This window comes from Nanorana parkeri, unplaced genomic scaffold, assembly GCF_000935625.1.
Source record: "Nanorana parkeri isolate BGI_ZX_2015 unplaced genomic scaffold, ASM93562v1 scaffold527, whole genome shotgun sequence".
NCBI lineage: Eukaryota > Metazoa > Chordata > Amphibia > Anura > Dicroglossidae > Nanorana > Nanorana parkeri.
Window position 1 is genome coordinate 1,032,028 of NW_017306795.1, and position 21,742 is coordinate 1,053,769.

At 43.7% G+C, this 21,742-nt stretch overlaps 1 protein-coding gene across 1 annotated transcript in view; it reads right to left on the reverse strand.

Moving 5' to 3' along the window:
• Window positions 1-1,166: 1,166 nt before the first annotated feature.
• The window catches only part of CLIC6 (chloride intracellular channel 6), a gene marked incomplete at its 5' end in the record, with an annotated part of 35,944 nt that continues 15,368 nt past the window's right edge, over window positions 1,167-21,742 (reverse strand). The window contains 5 exons of the mRNA XM_018561480.1: window positions 1,167-1,570; window positions 3,540-3,721; window positions 7,688-7,794; window positions 9,677-9,802; window positions 10,510-10,619. Coding sequence (XP_018416982.1) covers window positions 1,406-1,570; window positions 3,540-3,721; window positions 7,688-7,794; window positions 9,677-9,802; window positions 10,510-10,619 — 690 coding nt within the window. The remainder of the gene's footprint in view (window positions 1,571-3,539; window positions 3,722-7,687; window positions 7,795-9,676; window positions 9,803-10,509; window positions 10,620-21,742) is intronic.

Genomic DNA, 21,742 nt, shown 5'->3' on the forward strand with positions numbered 1-21,742 from the left:
GATTTTCCTCCAGTGCACAAACATGCCAACAAAATGTCAGTTGCCGGAAAATTACTTAGTGATGGAGGTTTATAAAAACTGGGGCAATTGTATTTCTTTTTTTTTTTTTTAAGAAGAATATACTAAAACGTGATACTTAATACTAAAACACAGCAAATCTGGTTGCAGTGGCCAACGGTCAATCTTTCCCTTGCTCTAGCCTGACTTAAAACCCAATTGAAGTCTGACACTTTTTTATTCCTTTATATCAGGGGTAGGCACAATTCCCATCATGCCTGTCTCTGGAAGTCATGGCTGTCAGTCATGCAATGCCCCACGGGACTTGCAGTTTCACCACAGCTGGAGTGCCGAGGTTGCCTACTCCTGCTTTATAGTTTAACTCATTTTCACTTGGCGACACCTTCAAAGTGCTTCATGTTCTTCTCTCCAGTGCTCAGTGCTGGCAGAGCTGAGTAACAGCCACACCCCTCCTCAAACACTGCAGGGAAAGAAAGGGGGCATGTCTATCAAGGTATGTTAAAATATGGAGTGCACTGGGCTGTGTAGTCAAACTCGACTACAGGACTGCGCAGTCACATTTAGACACACTGTGCTGTAAGAGAAAATGAAGGTCGACGGAACAATTTCTACCTGACTTTATGTCTATTCTGTGACTTTATTTGGGTTTTAACCACTCCTTGTAGTCATGAGGTAATTCATTATTGGCAAGGCTTGGACAAACTTTACAAGAAAAGAGGTAGCCATTTTGCAGCAAGCGAGGGGGCAGAGGTATTAGCCTCAGACTCAGCCCTCATCAGTGATAAAAAGGACAAAATGGCTGCCTCCGTGAAACAGAGGAGAAGAGTGGCGGAAGATCCTAAAAGCAGGACCAACAAATTAAATGCAGCAGTTCTAACTGTTTTAACGTTGGTGTTCAGTATTATATAGATTAAGTAGATAAAATGGTCAGCCTTGCAAGTTGTGAAAAGCTGCAACAAGCCAACCAAAGACGCTCATAGAAATGGTTACTGAAAAGGAAATCCACACAGAATACAAATTCAGTTGTAGATGGAGGGTGGTTAGGGGACCTTGAGTATATAGTTATACCTAGCTCTGAAGCCACCATTGTGAAGATCTGACCAGTTCCTGCATCATCCTCTTCCTCTTAACCTTCCCACCTTCCCCATCCCCATTCCTGTTTCAGAAAATGGCAGCACAGACAGTTGGAATTGTAAGCGGAAAGGAGTGTTGGCTGATCTTCTCAGTGATATCTTCAGGAGGATAGTATTTAGACAGGTTTAGTATTCCAAGGTCCCCTAATCACGCTCCACCCATAAACGTCTCCCGTATCTTCTTGGTTTTATACCTGAGGTAAACAACCCCTTCTTAACCAACACCTCATGAAAATGATCCCCACTGAGACGATCTATGACCCCATTCTTTTGGCGACACCATAATACGCATATTCAATCTCGTAGTCTGCCGGGCATGTGTTGCTGAACTCATCTCTGGCATACGCATTCTTTAAATATCTCCCGATCCCCGTCAGTTCTGCTGGAATGTCAAAGTTTCGGAATTTCTTGGCTACCACCTTTAAAGAAAAGACAAAATTAGGAGCAAGCAGCCACAAAGCTGAGATGACAAGTCAGTTCATTCACGTATTGGGCTTAATGCAAAATTATATTATATTGTACTTTAGAACTGCTAATGTTACTTTAAAGGAAAACTATGGGGTTAGGGCTTTTCCCCATAGTTCTCCTTAGGGTAATGGGAGGACACAAACTGGCGTCCTCCCGTCATCCTAAGCTCAGTATACCGCCAGCTACAGCTCTAGCACACGCCCCCAATATATATCCACCTTCATAATGCTCCTTTACCATTGCTGAATTGCAGCCGATGCAAATTTTCAGTGCTTCCGGCTATAAAGAAAGCATGTGACCTCCTCCCATCATGCTGTGCTCAGTGGACAATGGCAAGCATGGCAGTGCTAAACACTGTTGCCTGATCAGAAGGATGATGTCAACCTTACTTATACACCAACACCATCCGCCACAGATCTTTCATAGTGTTAGGACTCTGATGCGTTGGCATTGGCTACTTTACAACACACAGGGGGACCATGGGGAACAATAGTAGCCACCCTCCAGAAGGAAGGACAGTGTCAGCACCAATTCAGAGATGATATGAGGATCTACAGCCGAGTGACACACAAATAAGATAATCTTTGTTAATAGTTAAGGCAGGGCTCAAAATTACCACTCGCCCCCTCGCAATTTGCGAGTGAAAATTGTGTGGGGGCGAGTGGAAATGATGAAGCCATTGAGTCAAGCACTCGGTGATGGACCGAGTACCCAACTCCTGGAGGGATCCCAGATGGCTTACCCGTATGCTGCCACCCAAAGCAGCGCACCTTCCCATGTTAAAGATGGCCGGATGACGGCAGCCATCTTTACTAAGGTCCATTGTTCTACTGAGAGCCAATCAGAATCCGCCTTTTTCCCCACGCCAATCACTGAAGATGCTGACTGGGGTGTCTAATAAGAGGACAGGCGGTGATTGGCTGTTTGGTCCTGTACTGTCCGTGATCGATGTAGTAGGTGAGTAGTGGAGGCGGAGAGCGCAGAGTGGCTGTGGTGGGACGTTATTAGACTTGTGCGCCGTCAAAAAATGTGTTCTGTTTCGTTTCGGAATATCCGTTATAGTTATAGGTGTGCAGGGCTGGTTCTCTCAGTGTCATTAAGCTGTTAGAGCTCAACCTAAGTATGTCAGCCATTTCTCCAGGAACTGTAAAGAACCATAAAGGGTGCCTTCCCGCTTATTAACCCCTTGAAGCCCAGGGTGTTACACACCCCCACCCCCGTGTCCTGTCCCAGTGTTCTGTCAGGGCAAGGCAACTATTGGTGAGTAACTTTGAAGTCCTGGCTAGAAGCTCAGGACATGAAATTTTGAGCCCTGGTTAAGGTACCTAAATGTATTTTTAAGATTTAATTGTCACTTTAAGCTAAGAGCTGGATGTCATCTGCTGGAGCCAATCTGAAGCCGCAGTTGGGATTTCTGGAGTTGCCATGAGCTGAGGGTACAGTTAGGCTCTGGAGAAAACCCTCAAGTTTGGTTAGGATCTGCAGAAAGCCAACAGCTGAAGCTCAAATGCTGGAGCAACTCTACAACTGGAGCTGGAGTTTCTGGAGCTGAAAGTTCAGTTAGGTGCTGGATTAAACTAATAGCTGCATCTCATCTGCTGGAGCCACACTGAAACTGGTGCTGGGGATTATGGGGCCTCCCTGAGCTGTATGTCAGGTTATGTGCTGGATTAAATCAAGAGCTAACTCTCATCTGCAGAAGCCAATCTGAAGCTGGAGATGGGGTTTCTGAGCTGCCCTGACAGTTCACTTAGACTCTGCAGCAATCCCTCAGATTGGGTTACGCTCTGGAGCAAACCCTCAGGTTTGGTTAGGCTCTGGAGCATGCCAAGAGTTAGGGCTCAAATACTGGGGACATTCTAGAGCCGGAGCTGCCAAACACTGCTAACCTCACAGGGGTGTGTCTCCTATCAGACAAACCTTTAGAATGTGCAGTTTTGGTAGAAGGTTGCAGTCTGCTAGCGTCAGCTCATTCCCATCCAAAAACTTCCTGTTGGACACCAGGACTTCCTCCATGCTGTATGCATCGATCTCATCAGGCAAAGGTGAATTCAAAAAGTCATTCAGTTTATTTAAGGACTTCAGCAAGCTTTTCTCTAGAGCTAAAGAAGGAAACATACAAAATAAGGTTATGAATACTGTACAATTATTTTTCTGTATACAGCTATTCCTCACTTAACGACCTTCTTGTTTAGCGACCGCTCGCACTTACGACCACCTCTCCGACAGGTGTGGGAATGTGGCAGCGGCAGTGCGGCATCTCAACGACTTCCTCTTGCATACAGTACTGTACTGCTTTCTCCGCTACTATTCTCGGTAAGTACTGTGTTTACAGTACACTGTACATCAACACTACAGTACTAATACAGTACTGTATAGAGTTCCATGCTTAACGACCAATTCGTTTAACGATCTCGTCGGAGGAACGGAACTTGGTCGTTAAGTGAGGAATAGCTGTATAGCAAAATGGGTGTAGTTTGCAATGGATTGGAGTGCCTGTGTTCTGTAATGATATAATGGCGGACAAGGAGAACTACAGGCATCTGACATACCTATGCTGGTGGCTTTGCTCTGCTACTGAGGAATGAGCAGTGGGACAGCAAAGTATAAACATTCTTCTTTTGAAGGTTTTTATTATCCCTTTGAGTGGCAGAGCTGCTTTAATTGACAGCAGTCACCAGCAGGTACCTGTATGTACAGTATGATATACCTCTGTACTGAATTTAGCATTCATCTTTTTAGTTTAGGTAAAGCCTTGTAGACCTTTCAGCGTATACTGTATATCGACCCTGGAGGATTTCAATTAGGTTTTTTTCCCACAGGTATGAAAAAAAAAATAGGTGTTAGTAAAGCTTTACAACCACTTTGCAAACCCAAATGCCTGTTCTTTAAATGAAAAGATAATGGTCTGGTACACACAGGGCATTTGCATTAGATTTGATCTTACTTGCAGCAATTGGCAGACGTTACAACTTGCACAGCTTGCCAAATGCTCCAAAAATGCATTATCAATGCTCCTGAAGCGTTTGCCACGAGTTTGCAGTGCACTACAGCAAGGATCTCTATTTGTTTTTCTCCGCACTCAAAAACCCCCCCAAATTTTAACCGTTCGATAAATGCAAAAAATTCGAGCTGTTCTGTGTCCTCTGCACACTTCCTGTGTTATCTCAGGAAGTGTAATTAGCCCTTCTAGTTCTTATCTTGGACTATAGTAGTTAATGTCTATGTAGCAGAGTTCTGACAGTGGAGTGGTTAAGTAGGTTCGCAAAAAAACACCGGGCAGGGATGATACCACTTAGAAATGCTGTGTGTTGTCAGCTCATGACAAAGCTTATGAGATAAGTGCATTTTTTATGTCTTTAAAGGAATAAAATGTGGGGAAATGTGCATGTATTCCAGAGATGTGTTGCATACTGCCTGTACTGCACGTGCACTCAGTTTGTGCATTTACACTAGCAAAGATTCAAACAAGAATATGCTGGTGCCGGCTTTCACAGAAGTAGCACATTTGCTTATGTGACAGACTGGTAGTGTAAAGAGAAACTCTAACATTAACCAGTTGACATCTGGGGTGTTAAACCCCCTTCCCATCCAGGATGAGATGCGGCGGGGGGGCGCTCCGAAATTCACGCCATACAACCGAGCGGCGGCTATAGAGCCGCTGATCGGTTGTATGTGAAACAGGCATTAACGGCTGTAGTAACGAGTGGGTCCTTCCTGCCCGTGCGCTAGGGGGCGCGCGCGAGCAGGAAAAAAATGCCGCCTGGCGACGGCAACCCGCGGATGCGAGTCTGCCGTCCGTCCGTTTTTTCTTAACGGGCGGACGGCAAGAGGTTAAAGAACTATGGGGTTAAGTCTTTTCCCATAGTTCGCCTTAGGGTAACGGGAGGACACAAACTAGCGTCCTTAAAAATTTTTCATCAGAAGCTGCTGAATCACTAATCAGTGACAAATACTGAAACCAAAATAAATATCCCCAAGTGTGGATGGCAGCTACAAGCCCCATACTGGTGAGCTTGTTTAAGAGAAAGGCATTATGTTATGTGACCGGTTTATACAAGTAGTTCAAGAAAACGTTAAATAGAAACTCAATTTAATCCGTATACATATTTAAAATATCGGTTTAGTGTCTATTCTATTCAGGGTCATCATCAAGCACTGGTGGAAGTTAAGCAAAAAGTTTCACAATGTTCACGCATTTGCCATGAGGAGTGTAGAGGCCACATAGACTGTAAAATAATAGAAAACATGGTCTCTGTCTTCAGGTTGAAGATACGGCATTGCATGGAATGGATGGAATGCAATAGGTTTTTTAATGACAGTTTTTCCTCAAAGGCTGAAAAATCGGCAACTTCTTGGTGAAAGTTTGACAGCACCACAGCTAGCAGTGGAAGGGTCCAGAAATCTGAGAGCCTAAAAAAAATCCAAGGGACCCCAGAACTGTGCCAGATTTGGGCACTGTCTGGAGATGATGGAAAGGGAAAACTGAAGGGCAATGGAGGGTACTGGTGATGACCTCACTGGCAGGATAACACGCCCCCTGGTCCTCCAATACTGCACAGGTTAGTGCAGTGGGTGGGACCAGGAACTAATACAGCATAACTTGTCTATTAATTGTTACCTAGTGTAGCGCTCACCCCCGAAGGAGCAGCTGAAAATACCCGGGTCATCGTTAAGCCTGTCTAGGGATTTTAGCAATCAGCTGCCCCACTAGCATTACCGCTAGTCACATGTGCCTAAAAATCAGGACGTAAAAGGAGAGCTAGTAATCTGCCCCTGGTTAACATGGCCATTGTCAGAAGAATGGGGAAGAAAAAAGAGAAACAAGGTATGCAAAGAATACAAAGCCGGAAATTATCTAGAAGTATGTGTTAGTAGATTGTCATTACTAAACATTTCTAAAGGTGTGTTTGTTGTTATTTTAAAAGATATGGGTAAAGGTCCAGGGTGGCTAAACCCAAAAACTAAATATTTTTATATATTTCTGCTTAGCAGTCCTTACATGTCATGGTTGCATTACCTTTTATTTTTCAGGCTAAGAATATTTTCAGCAAGTACAGACATGCCGTGTCCTTGCCGCTTCCTGTGAGCTGAACTGAAAGCAAACCATTCTTATCTTTGTTTTGTAAACTTCTAATCCCATTACACCGAACTCTCCCCTGCCCCCCATCCATGTACTGGAGATGACATGTTTGAAGTCTAGCCTGGGTGAGAACCATGGCTTCTTCCATAGTAACAGTGGAGGAGAGAGCTTAGCCGCAACGGGAAAGGAGGCGTGTTATTGGCAGAATCACAAGGTGAAAATGAAGGGGAAAAAAAAGGACTGACAAAAATACTAATGCAGCCACCACATCCTAGGACCAGTAAGATGCTTTAAATTAAATTTTTAGTTTTGGGATTTGGGTTTGAATTTCTCTTTGTTGCATACTCAGGGATCCCAACCCAAAATAAGTCATTTCAGGGAGGTGCCCTACTCATTTCAGGGAGGTGCCCTCTGTCAACTCCCCCTCCCCCCCTTCTCCACAGGGGGGTGTGCAACAATAAGGAAGAGAGCATCCCCCTGAAATGATGGCAGATAGCAAAGAAGCTGATGCTGCTATCTGCTGTTTTTTTTAGTGCTCCGACAGCTTTAGGACAAAAAAAAACAAACAACCTGGCATACGAACTTATAGCTAGATTGCTATTGGCTGTTTCAATTTGCAATAGCAAGCTGGCTATTGCACCTGCCCACTGCTGCTGTTAGTCAGCAGAGGTGGACCTGATGGAGAACCTCAGGTCCACCGCTGCCGATTGACAGCTGCAGTGGGCGGGTGCAATAGCTAGTCTGCTATTGGCTATTGTAAATTGAAATAGCCAATAGCTATCTAGCAATTAGTTCCTATGCCGATTTTTTTTCTTCTTTCTGACTAACGGTGGCCCCGATGTCAGAAAAAAAAACCAGATAGCACAGAAAGGTTTACTCTTCTAGATCCAGCAGAGTAAACCTTTCAGGAAGAAAATGTCCGTGTCCGGGAGCCAATATCTAAGAGTTGAGATGTCTGCATACTGATATACATTTTCATGCTTACTTTCATTTAAGTCCTTCCTGGGGTTTTTGATGTAGGCTGAGAACTTTGCAAACACGTCGTTTCCTGCTGAATTGGATTCCGGGTGTTTTGGGGCAAGCTTGGAATACCTTTATAGACAAGCAAAACAAGAGATATATAAACTGTGCTGTACAGTCACTATTGAAGGAAAACTATATACAGTATACATTTTTAACACACGTGTGGAAGTGACCAGCATGGAGGTGAAATTACTTAACTGGTCAAAAAGGAGGTGAAAACCAAAAATATCAGAAAGTCCCATTTAAGATGCATTGACCATCAGATCACCTAACCTGTTGATTAAAAATACTGAAAAATACCAGGCTAGATACTGGTTCAAAAGCTGGAGGAAACGCATTTACGGGCCTAGTTTTACCAGGGGTGTTTTCAAGTGATCTGTTGGTAGACCAGTGTGTGTGGCCAACATAAAAACCTGGAGGTAACAAATACCGGGGGAAGTTTTACCAGAGAGGCTCTAGAATGCTCTGTTGGTAGCCATATACAGCTGTCTATGTTTGTGCTCTGTATGTGGTCACCATAAATCTACTTTACTTGATCTAAAAGTGGATATGGCTTTATGTTGTGGCACGTTTCTCATTTCTCTCACTGGCTCTGTTCCTCATTGTTGTCTATTCCTTACTTTTACTACACCATCACCTTGTATTGTCCACCTTCATACTGCTCCTCACCTCTGTTTGTTCCTCTAGTATCTTCGTTTTTCACTCCTTGGTTCTTATTTGATTTTTTATGAAGTCACACCTTGCACTGCTCTTACCCAACAGTGTCAGAACATTGTCCAGATGTCCTATGTTACGACTCAGAGTTTCGGACAAAGGAACTAAGAAACGGGGACCCACTGCTGTGGACATTTCCAGTCCATGTTGGGCTCCTCCCTAATGTTAGCCAGGATCTTCATTCATAAAGAGACTGGCTCCTAGCTGCTAACAGTGCAGCCAGAAGTCTTTTCACTTGAGTGTCACTACTGATGTCATCCAGTTCTCACCATACCTCTGATAGGTGTGGAGGGACTATAGCAGCAAACACTCCACCTATATACCTCCTCGGCCATCTACTGACAGCAAGCATAGTACATGTTACAGCAGGGTGTAGGTAGATGGTTAACAATCACCCACCCCAAACCCATTAAATGAGATATATGAGAAATATGAAATTAAAGCAACTCTACAATACAAAAGGTCTCCGGCACACTTTCAAGCTAGCAAGCAAAAAAAGAACTAACTAAACTGTTTCAACTACTCAGGATAAAAACAGAGGTTTTTGTTGCAAATATTTGCAAATAGACGTGGAAGTCACACTGCCGCATCAAGGTACCCTTGACAAGTGTGGTCAAACACTATACTGAGTACCCAACTATGGGACATATATAGCAATGTACAATCTGAGAGCGGACTCACCCGGAGGTAGCCCTTTCATCCTTAAAGCAACTCAGTCATAAAAAAAAAAAAATCAGAAGAAAACAGCTAATACTTACTTGTCCAGCCACCAGTGCCTATGAGCTTTGCTCTCTTTTGAAGAGCTACCATGGTGGAATAATCTCCAGAATATAATATCCTTTTGGATGTATTAAATGCCTGGTCCCCCAATGCACGCTGTGGTTCCACCTGGTCGCCCCTACTTCACTACTGTGTACTGTAGTGATAAAGCAGCTGGCAGGGGGCATCACAGTGTACAGGAGGGAACCAAGCATTCCAACACTCCTGGAAGATTCTTCGGCTATTCAAGACATAACTCATATATGGAAGCCAACTCCAACAGGGTTATTCACAAAAGGGTGAAGGGTTTGGAGAAGGCAGGAGAAGTGAGCAATCTAGGACAACATAGCTGATTTGGAAAAAATTATCCAATTTAGCTCATTTTCCAGTTCAGCTATGTTGTCCTAGATTGTTCACTGCTGTGTTGGCACACTTTATGATGATCTCGGTAATTTTCATGATGCCCATTAGTATTTACCTTGGTACTGTCAGTTTCTCTTCCAGAAACTCCTCGATTTTATTCACATCAGTTTTCACTTCCCCATCAAACGTCATAAAAGGAGGGTTCGTTCCCGGAGCCAAGTTCTGTAAGTCTGTTGGTTTCCTTCATATAGAGCATACGTGTATAAATTAGTCATTTATTATTGCTGTTCTTAGTTACTGCCCCCCTTCCAGAGAGGCACTATATGTTAAATGTTACAATCATCAAAAGCAATGCCCTCTTCTTTCCTATTCTCCCTCTTCACCCCCCACTTTCATCATTCTCTCCCTCTTTTGCCCCACCCAGTCTCACCCAAGGCACAGGGTCTAAATGGCTCCATGGTCTTTACCAATGCATCCCACAAGAAAAATTGGGCCAGTAATTCTAGTGGCCACCAGGCTACTTTGTTGCAAAATGCCACTCGGTCACCTCCCCCAGGATTGTCCCACCAGGGGATAGCAAGAACAGGGAGGCTACAATGAGGAGACAGAATGTTTAAATACCTTGCTTACCATGTGTGCACATCCCTATGCTAGGTGATGCATGTCAAACACACACATGCCCTCAACCAACCATGTGCAGGCTCAAATGCATACCCAACGAATGCCAAAAAGGCTGTGACCAACCATATGCTGCATGTGGATAGGACAGACATGGCCCCTGGAGGTACGGTTCTCTATCCTTCTCTTCTCTGAATGTCAGGGGCAGAGCGAATTGATATTTTAATGCCCTGTTAGCTGCAGTTCATTCAGTATATCTAGAGACAAATTAGATTTACAACAGGTGAATTATACTTCATTACACAAACACACAAATGTAGTCCTGCTTACCGCTTCAGATCCACTGTGGTGACATTAAAAATGACGCCCTTTAGCCACAGGATCATAAACAAGCGTTGAGAAAATGGACAGTTGCCGATACTTTCACCGTCACTACCGGCCTGAAAAACAAAATTTGAATGAAAATAAACTAGAGATATTGAGCTATGTAAACATGTTCTTTTTTCAGCAAAGCAGCTAAAGTTAACAAGGGAAACTAGTGTAGAGCTCCACCTGCTGACTGAAAATGACCCTACTATAAAAAAATGCTAAAAATATTTCTTGCATTTTATTGTTAAGTCCTGACCATACATAAAAAACAAACAAAATCACTAGCAGGGTTATTCACAAAAGTGTGCAGAGTTTGGAGAAGGCGGGAGAAGTGAGCAAGCTAGGGCAACATCGCTGATTTGGAATAATTCTCCAATTCAGCTCACTTTCCGGTTTGGCTATGTTGTCCTAGATTGTTCACTTCTCCTGCCTTCTCCAAACTCTTCACCCTTTGTGAATAACCCTGTATATATTCTTGTTAAGAAAGGTTCAGAAGGTCACGCTGTCTGATACTAACGCAGATGTCAAATTCAATGAGATATGTTTTAAAATGCTAACAAGCTGTTACAAGATTTGCGTAGCTCATGAATATCTGTCCTTGATTAAAATGCACCTACTCTGCGCATCTGTTCGTGATAATTGGGAGAGTGATCAGAGATGATAGAAAATGTTTTGATGTATGTAATCCATTTTACTAATTAGATATTGTCTGCTGGAAAGTGTATATAAAAGGAGACTCAGACTTCCTTTCTGATTTCTATCAGAACGTCTCACACACAGATAATAAAAGCTGCCAGAAGACCTTTTTCTTGTTTCTCATTCTTTCACATCTCGGTCATCCATAACTGTAATCCCTAATATTAACCCCTAAGTGTGCACCTCCATGCAGAAACCTGGGTGGGAGCAGTGTTAATTTCGTCGACCTAAAATTTTCATATTTTTCCCCGTCATTTCTGTGTTTTTCCGTGACGAAAACAAAATACTAGAGCAGTTAACGATGACGAAAATGTGACGAATTTTTGTCAACGAACGAAAACCAAACGAAAAGTCTGGGAACAAGACAAAAATTTGTTCCCAGACTAGTGCATTTGGCTTTTGGTTCGCCGAGCACTTTCTGTAGTAGGGAGATGTGAACAACCAATAAACCGATTAGATTTTAGTAGACTAAAATCGACTTTCATTTTTGGCGACTAAAACTAGACCAAAATAAAAATGAATCCGATGACTAAAAATACAAATTAATTTTCGACTAAATTAATTAAGACGAAAATTCAATTTGGTGTCAAAATTAACACTGCCTGGGAGTAACAGTTGTTGCATGAAGCTGCCTGTACAACTCAATGAGAGGACACCAACCAGAACTTTTACATCCATACAGGTACAGATGCACAACCCTGGACACAAACAGTCTGCATCCCGCATTGCAGAGGCCATCTGGGACAGCACATTCTTACTCTCCATCCAGCTTCATCCTCTCTGAAGGAACAGCCATCCTAAACCAGACTGCATCCATATGGACATTCGTCAGACTGCGGAGTAGTTGGCCTCCCTGCTTGAGATATTCTTGAAGATATTTAAGATACCCCTGTTAGGGGTGTGATGATAAGGGGTTCCGAGTCTTAATATTATAAGACTCAGAATTATCTTGTGCCCAGTTCAGAGCGCCTGCAGGTCCCTCCACATTCCACAGAAGAGATGCTCTCTGGCTGTGATCTTTTATTGCCCTCAGTCCGTGTGAAATTCCGAAATATCTCTGTAAGCCTTTTAGGGCTATCGTAATTAAAGGCATGGCACTAGGCCCTCCATATATTACGAGTGGACAATTTATATCAACAAAGCAGGTCCAGGAGATGCGGTGACCCCGGTGCCCCTCGCATTCTCTCTAAAAGTCATAAAACCTGAGTTGGAAAATCAAGTTACATTTTATTAATTTGGAATTGGGCGGGGATAGGTAAACTAAAGGTTCATCCTCCGCCTGCTTTCCCGCCCCAACCCTGCCTAGGGGCTGGCTCCGGGACACCCTCCAAGAGGGGCTTATAAAATATGCTGTGTTGGCAACTAGAGTGGCTCTTGGTTTTAACATCATCGAGGAACTAGAAGTCGTAACATCGCAGAAGAGTTCCCTTTTAATCTTTGGACATTATCTGCTGGAAGTCTGCTTGTAGAAGAGCCCTGCAGACTTCCAATTTGCTTCTTGAACTCTGAACTCTGTCAGAACTCACAATTCCAGGACTGTTGAGTATTCTTCTTTTATTTTGCTGTTGTATATATATGTTGTCTCTTTTTATTAAATCTTTTTCTGTATATTTTCTGCACCGTTTCATTTATTAAAGGACGATATAAAAAATCGTTAATCTTATCTCTACGCTCTAAATACGAACTTAAAGTATCCTTGCTCTTTGAAGAGTGCTACTGTATAGTGAATCCTGTCATATTCCTGTCTGAGAGGACAGTGGTATCACAGGCATTGTTTAAGTGTTTTGAGAGTATCGCCATGTCCTTGTGACGCTCACGCTCGGTTCAAACTTGTGTATGGTCACATGGAATTGACGTACAGCGGGTTTTGGGCGTGCATACGTCACATATTGGTGGCAGCGGTGGGATCCAACGTACGTCAATTCCACGTGACTATACACAAGTCTGAATGGAGCGTGAGCATCACAAGGACATGGCGATACCACTCTCAGCATCACCCTGCACAGAGATTTCCCAGCTCGCAGGACACAATTTCAGGCCAGCAGACTGAGAGCGATCGTCACCAGGGTTGGTTAACTCCGCAGTTAACCCTTTACCCACCAAACTTCCACTAGGGGTGATACTGCATGTGGCAGAGTTCATATAATGGAGATCACCATCTTTTACTTGCTACTTTGGGACACTTTGTGAAGAAACCCTTTTGCCCCTGTGGATTACAAATACATTATTTTAGTGTTCCATCGTAGAGTTTATAGGGCCCCAACGCCGGCAGACTATGTTTAGATCACCCACCTGGCCTGTGGTTAGCTAGAGCCTAAAGATAGCAGTTAGGCCCTTGAATCTAGACATATTCCTCTCATTTGTGCTGTGTTAATTGCCGTTATTTTTTGGGGGGGATTCTTCACTAGCCCAGTGCATTTTGGAACGGCCCTCCACTGGAGAATAAGGAGCACGAATGCCAAAAAATGATTCATTTATCTGTGCCATTGTGTTTATTGCTTTGATTGAACCATTGTATTTGAGTATTGTCAATCCTGTTGACCACCTCTTTTCTGCAAGGCTTATTGCCAGTTTTAATAAAGCCTATTAATAACTTCTGGTGTGTTAAATAATTCCATAGGAGACGGAGTACAAGATCCATATAAAGTCAGCAAAGACTTCATAGAGTCATGATCAACTTCATGGTGCAATAGGAGCATGTCATCTGAAGACCACACTAAGGATCCAAAATACCTGGCAAAAAGGAATTGTGGCCTTAGAGGGCAAGTGCTGAATTATAGTGTCATTCATATATCGTATGGAGAGCGTAACATATAGTCAGGGTTGTCACTATTAGGGGGTGTGCATTACTGGGTAGAAATCAATACTGTTTGGGCAACCAACATGCAATGCTCAGGTCTATATTACATAGCTCAGACTCCAAATGGACCCAAAATGTCTTGAAATTCTTATATTTCCAATCAAGTAATCTAACTAAGCATGCTGCTTGATAATAACGTTTACAGTCAGGTAATGCCAGTCCACCAGATATTTTAGCTCTAGTCAAGGTACCACGGGAGGCTTTTGTCCTCCTCCAACTCCACTTTAAACAAGAGATCAAGTAGTGTAAAAGTTTAATAAAGTTAGGGAGAACCCTGACAGGTAACACCTGAAACAGAAAAAGGAATCTTAGTAGCACATTTTTTTTTAAATTATATAAATTTGCGCACATTTACCAGTGGCATCTAGTTACTATGAAAAAGATCTATAAATTGGGAGTGAGGTAGATACCTAAATATTTCAAGTTATAAGGGTTCCAGGAGAAAGGGAAATAAGGTTGCAACACATTCACCTCCCTGGCTGGCAAATTAATGTGAAAAAGTTCAGATTTTGGCAGGTTTATTTTAAAAAGAGGAATCTCTCCATATGCCACAGGGGAAGACAAGATATTTGGGATGGTGATGCATGGCTAATGAATCAAGAACAAAAGGTCATCAGCGTATGCTGCATACCTATGATCTCTGTCCCCCACTCGCACCCTAAGAAAATTTTGTAGGGGACTCACTAAGCATCCCAATAATACAGACCTGAGCAGTAGGATCTCTGTACAGGACTAAAATCCATCCCAACATCTTCAAACCTAACCCAGTTGGCTATGGTCTCTGATGGGGACACCTGATGTAAGGGGGCACTCTGATGGGGACACCTGATATAAGAGTCAGAACCAGAGGTCTTGCTGCACTGCTTACTGGAATATCCACGATACCCGTGTAAACGGGTGGGTGCTTGTAGTGACCACGGACGGCACCGTGAACAACACAAATGAAGAAATAATGTCACCAGCACACCATAATAGTAGTAAAGCAATAGTCCATTTAATGACACATTGCCATTCAATGACAATGACATAAGAGGTCACTCTGATGGGGACACCTGATGTAAGGGGGCAATCTGATGGGGACACCTGATGTAAGGGGGCAATCTGATGGGGACACCTGATGTAAGGGGGCAATCTGATGGGGACAACTGATGTAAGGGGGCACACTCTGATGGGACACCGAAAAAAAGGTACACTCTGATGCAAGGGGATACTCTGATGGGGACACGTGATTTAAAGAGATACTCTGAATACTGGTTCCTGACCTACAATCACTGCAAATATACTAGGATCTGAGTAATAGCACAAACATTAGAGTCGGACCTCTGCAGGAAGAAGATTTTACTGACCCAACCTCCTTGATCTTCAGTTCCCCTTCTACAGAGTGTCAATTGAGTCTGCTGCCCTACAGCTGTCTCAGGTCTTTTAGATTCCTATACAAGGAAGGCTTTTACAGGTAAATAACATACCTAAAAAACATGAAATGCACATACAGTATAAACGTATGGGAAGATTGTTCCTTAAATGAATGGCCTGGTGACAGGGTCTGGACCCGGTGATACATTCTGCAGCCCCATGATTACAATAGGGATATGCAATCCTCGCTTTTCATTTCATGTGACAAGCCAACAGTGCTGGAGCAGATCCACAACAAACACAGAACACGTCTGAGCGCGGCCGGGAACAAGTGACCTTCAGTGAAGGAACCTTCTAAGCCAGAGATAAATTCAGTGGCATTGTACGAGCAATTTACTACTCACAGGAGGCTTCTTGGGAACCGCACGTTCCCTCATTTATTTCCAATTGTCTGGGCAACAGTAAATTTCAGTGTGTCAGGAAGCTGAGGGCCGCTTGGTAACTTTCCACACGGCCCTCACCAAGCTGACATAAGGGATGCCCGCCCGGCCTGATAAAGCGGTCCTGCTCATTTAGGTGACTGATGAGTGCGGTTCATGGGAAAATCAAAAAGGTGGATTTTGGATTTTCACTGAAACTCTCCTAGTAAAAGCAAGAAACGTGGGAAGCCCGAGAACACCTCCAGAACCGTTCCCTCTATTAAAGCAGAGTGGTCAGAAACAATGGAAATGTGCCAATATTTGATATATTCTAATTACAGTGCTTTTTGGTCTCATGGACTTTAATGGGAAACTTTGTGCAACAAAATGCGTGACAAGTCACTCAAGTGTGAACAGGGGCCATAGAAATGAATAAGATTTCTTATTCTGAATAAGATTTGCCTATAGCATTTTGTCACACTTAGCTTTAAGTGACAAAACGATAGGGGGGTTATTCACAAAGCTAGCAGAAGGATACAGGTGTAGCTTCGGCTGATCCTTCGCTAGCTTCGGTTGCTGGAGCCGTTCTGTTCAGCCAAACCGAAGGGCTGCTGTACGGTCTATTCACTATAGCCTGTACAACTTCCGAAGGCGGACAAGCCAAAGGCATATGATTCGGCTTGACTGAGCCGAAGTGAAAGCTGAAGCGGGGCGAACGGCCGGCCGAACGCCTCGCAAATGACAGCTAGGCGGAGCCAGCCTTGATCTCACAGACAGGTCCGCCCAGCTGTTATTCATTGGCGGGGACCTGCTAGAAGACTCTTGCCGGCCAATAGGAAACAGTTGTTTTTTTCCGTTATTTTTTAAAAAATCTTTATTTATGTTTTTAGATTTAACATTTATTTAAATTTTTTTAATTTTTTCTTCAACTTTTTTCATTGATTTCCTATTCTGCTTGGTACCACAGAGATACCAAGCAGAACAGCCAACTGCGCATAGGGTTGAACGGCAGCGAGTGAGCTGCTGGAGCTTCGGCTCAGCCGATGCAGATGTTGGATCGGCTGTGTCGAATTCCTTCTGCACTTCAGCTCAGCCGAACATCCAGAGCAAGTTCGGCTGATCGAAGTGCAGTCGATGTATGGCTGGTCTGAAATCAGCCGTGCTGAGCCCTAGTGAATAGCCGAACCTTGTTTGGCTCACTTCACTACGGCTCGGTTATTCACTCGGGTGCCTCCGGAAGCTTAGTGAATAACCCTGTTGGTATGAATGGAACCTTAGAGGGGATTCTGCTCACCTCATAGAGTTTTCTACAATCCTCCCATGTGTCTCCAGGACAGGAAGTGATGGGAAATCTTTCCAGGGAGACATAGACAACCAAAAAATACCTGACGGGTTCAGTTCTTCATTACTCTTCCTCAAAAATAAAACTAAAACAAATTTGGCTTTAGATGTCATAAACCCTTGTTAAGGGAATAAAATATAGCAGCAAACCTTATATTCTTCTTTCCTAGCTGTCCCCTTTTCCTGTGTAGGCTGACCTTTCTGCAAACTTAGGCATGCAAATGCTTAAGTTGCTTAGGCATGCAAATACCTAAGATGCTAATCATCTATAGGGTTACTATGTTGCCTTGCACGGTTCCTAGAGAGGAACCACAAGTCCCATGAGGCATTACAAGACTGACAGTTACAGACATGACTCCCAGAGGCAGAGGCATGTTGGGATTTGCAGTTTAAGTACAGCTACAGGGCCAGAGTTGCCCACCCCTGGTATAGAGACACAGTGTAAGCCACCCTCACATGCACCAAGACTGGATGGGACTGGCCAAGACTGTACACTCCGTGCACACAAGTGGCACCAAAAGCTGCATTCCAAGCCATGCCCCTTAACTCTCTAGGGGTTTGAGTGACAGAAAGGCTTATAGCGGACCTTCACCAAAGCATGTCCAATTGAATTAAATGAATATTAACAGCACTCTTATCCTTATGACGAAGAAGTGTTTGCCGGTGTTCTGTCGAGAACGTCGACCATGTTGGATTTGCCGACCTCAGCATCTGCGCACAGATCAGGATTAAACAAGGAAACAGGGATTTATTTACAAAGTTTTAATACGTAATTGTTAATTGTGACCGTTAATAATATGCCATCCATACCGTTCCCTCCGCTCATCCCAAGACCTCCTGCTTTCCAGCTCCCTCGTCAACTCATCCCATGCTCCCCTCCAGGACTTCATTAGAGTCTCTCCCATCCTATGGAACTCTCTACCCCAACCTGTCCCTCTATCTCCCACACTGACTGCCTTTAGGCGATCCCTTAAGACTCATATCTTCAGGGAAGCCTATCCCACCTCAAACTAACCACTGAACCATCACTTTCTCAAACAATTCATCCCCACACAGCTACCTCCTTATCTATCACTTGCAGGGCCCTGCTTACTATTTTGTCTTGAATTGTATTGTGATTGTAATGTCTTCCTTATATTGTAAAGCTCTGCGCAAATTGTCAGCGCTATATAAATCCTGTATAATAATAAGAATAATAATAATCCATGGCAGTAAATGATGGATGGCATTTTATTAACGGTCACAATTAACCACTAAAACGAAATACTTTGTAAATAAATGCCTGTTTCCTCGTTAATCCCATTCTGCGCACATGCGCAGATGCTGGGGTCGGCAAATCTGGCGGGGTCAGCATTCTCGACGGAACCCCCTCACATGACCCAAAGAGTTGCTACCTGAGTCAACAGCTTCAGGCTGCCTCAATATAGCGATGGCTCTGCTGCTACCAAAGAATCAAGGCCAGATTGAATTTGAGGAAGAACCTCTGCTACCCAGGAAAACGTGGCTGCTCTTAAAGGCACTACTTTTTTTTTAGATTACCTATATAAAGCACTGAAGTAGTAGCCACAGCTACCACAGTGTTCCACTGCGGTCTTCCGGGTTCAGGATTTATTAGATGGAAAACAACTGCAACTTAAAGACTGAGACTGCTCTTACATGGTCATGTGGCTACTCTCACAAAGCCTGAAATTACCAAGAGGCTGCTCCTAAAGGGCCTACTACTGCTGCTACTTTTAGAATTCCTGGCCTATTTTTAGACATTTTTGGGGTATGCTGCACCCCTAAACTTTCTCTCCTACAATTGAGTTCAGTAATAAATGGTAAAAAAAACTAAAAGCGACTGGCACCCAACTTATATTTCTCTCCACCATGCACGGAGAACCTGATCCTTAGATAGAAATGTTACCCTGCCACACTTCACCCTCTAAGCATTTTACCCACCACTGTGTCATGCTGCTAACTGCTCTGGACTAAAGAAATGTACTATCAGGGGTGTGGAATTCCTATCGCCCAAAGCCCGGGACATGCAGTTTCGGGCGCCGGGCGAGTAGTTTTAAAGTACATTCAGCCCGGCTCCGGAGAAGCAGAGCTGAATGTACATTGTGGAGCCGATCAGCTGATCAGACCACTTGTATTAATTTGAGCAGCAGCGATCGTTTATGCCCGCACCCCCCACCGTAGTTTTCGGGGTCGCCCGCTCTCCCGCGGGACCCCGAAAACTAAGGCACAACGGCTCAGCCATAGAGCAGACGAAAAACGTCTGCTCTACGGGCTCTCTGTGTGTTCTCTGAGACCGTGGCGCTGTAATCACAGCGCCACCTGTCTCGGCTGTCAGGAACTACACAGAACAGCTGTTTTGTGTTGGAGGGCAGGTTCCATAAAGAGAACCTGTCACCTCCAAACTATCACATAAGGGATTTTAATCTCCTATGTAATAGGAAGAACATTAAGGGGAAAAAGTAAATAAATAAAAAGTTAAAGAAAATTTACCACACACCTTACCATAATCGTACGATCGCGGGATTTCCCGCGATTATCGTACGATTATCGTTAGGTGTGTGGGCACCCTTATTCAGTGTAGAGACCCTTATATTGTTTTCAGCAAAGAACTTTCAGAGTTATCCACAAAAGGGTATAGAGTTTGGAGAAGGCAGGGGAAGTGAACAATCTAGGACAAAGTAGCTGAACTGGAAAGTGAGCTGAATTGGAGATTTTTTCCAAATCAGCTATGTTGTCCTAGATTGTTCACTTCTCCTGACTTCTCCAAACTCTTCACCCTTTTGTGAATAACCCCGTTTGTTTTTCTGGAAATGTTGCGTTAGTTGTCTGCCACCTTGTGGTACATTTTTATAGTTCCTCTAAGATCACTTTTAAAGGAGATACACTGGATATAGGCTGCACTTGCTTCTGAAAATTCTGGAAACCATTATCTGTACAGCAATCAAACATTTAAATTTGCAGAATTACTTATGAAAGTTTTAGATTTACTTTTACTTAATTTGTGGGTTACTGACTTCAGCTGGAGGGTCAGAGGTCACCTGAAGCCAAATTGCTGCTGCCTGACCTCCCACACTGCTTATTATAAAGATGACGGGGTGTGTGTGTGTGTGGTCAGGCAGCTAGCAACTTTCAAATGTCATGTGACCCCTGACTGCCTCAGCAATGGCGGCACCTCTGTTTTGTATCCTGGCATTATCCTTGAAAGGGTTAGTCTATTAAAAAAAAAAAATTAAAAAATACTATATGCATAGATCTAGGATTGGCAACCTCAGCACTCCAGCTGTTGTGGAACTACACGCCCCATGAGTCATTTCAAGGCTTTGCGAGCCACAGGCACAACTCCCAAAAGGCAGAAGGATGTTGGGATTTGTAGTTTAACCACAGGTGGAGTGGCAAAGTTGTCTACCCCTGGCCTGGACCCTGAAGAGTTAAAGCAAACAGCAAACTCTTTGTAAAGCTGGCCATACACCTATAGATTATCTGCAGATTTTCTATGGTCAGATGGAAAAAGTGCAACAGAACCAGCACGTAGTCGTCAGTTGAGTCCATATAGCTTATGCTTATTAATGGGTTAATCGGCCACAAACACCAGAGATTAGCCCCCCCGGCAGGGCGGTGTTCAATAGATTAGTGTCACAAGTGTAGAGACTTCTAGTTCAATTCTATCAAGTCTTTATCTTATTTTCAGTCGGGTCAAAGAAATATTTACTGCCATTCATAATCCTCACTTAATAACCCCGGCGGGAGCAAAGCCAAACATTCACTATAGATACAAAACCCCCTATATCCTTTTTAATTTCTTAAGAGGAATTATGAACATAAAAGGGGTCTTTGTTTCCCGGGCCGGCGGCAGAGGGGGACAGATTATACAGCGGTATTTTAATCATGCCGTTTTTACGCGCTCCAAATTCCATTTAGAATTTATCGTTTTCAATCGAGTCAATATTGCTGCCAGATTCTTTTTCTTTTATTGGTGATGATCAGAATAAATCTAAATCGATGTGGACAATGGGTTCTTGGCATAAGCAGAGCTGACTATATCTTGGGATACGTATGCAAGGTTTTTTTCTGTCCGCAATGTAAACCTTAACTGGATGACATTTAGCTCGCTGAAGCTCTGTGTATCGTTAACAATTGCTACAAATGAATATACACTATATTGCCAAAAGAATTGGGACACCGGCCTTGACACGCACATGAACTTCAATAGCATCCCAATCTTAGTCCGTAGGGTTCAATATTGAGTTTGCCCGCCCTTTGCAGCTTTAACAGCTTCCACTCTTCTGGGAAGGCGTCCACAAGGTTTAGGAGTGTGTCTATAGGAATGTGTGACCATTTGGGAGGTCAGGTACTGATGTTGGACGAGAAGGCCGGGCTTGCAGTCTCCGCTCTAATTCATCCCAAAGGTGTTCTATCGGGTTGAGGTCAGGACTCTGTGCAGGCCAGTCAAGTTCCTCCACCCCAAAACACGTCCATGTCTTTATGGACCTTTATGGAAGTCATGTTGGAACAGGAAGGGGCCATC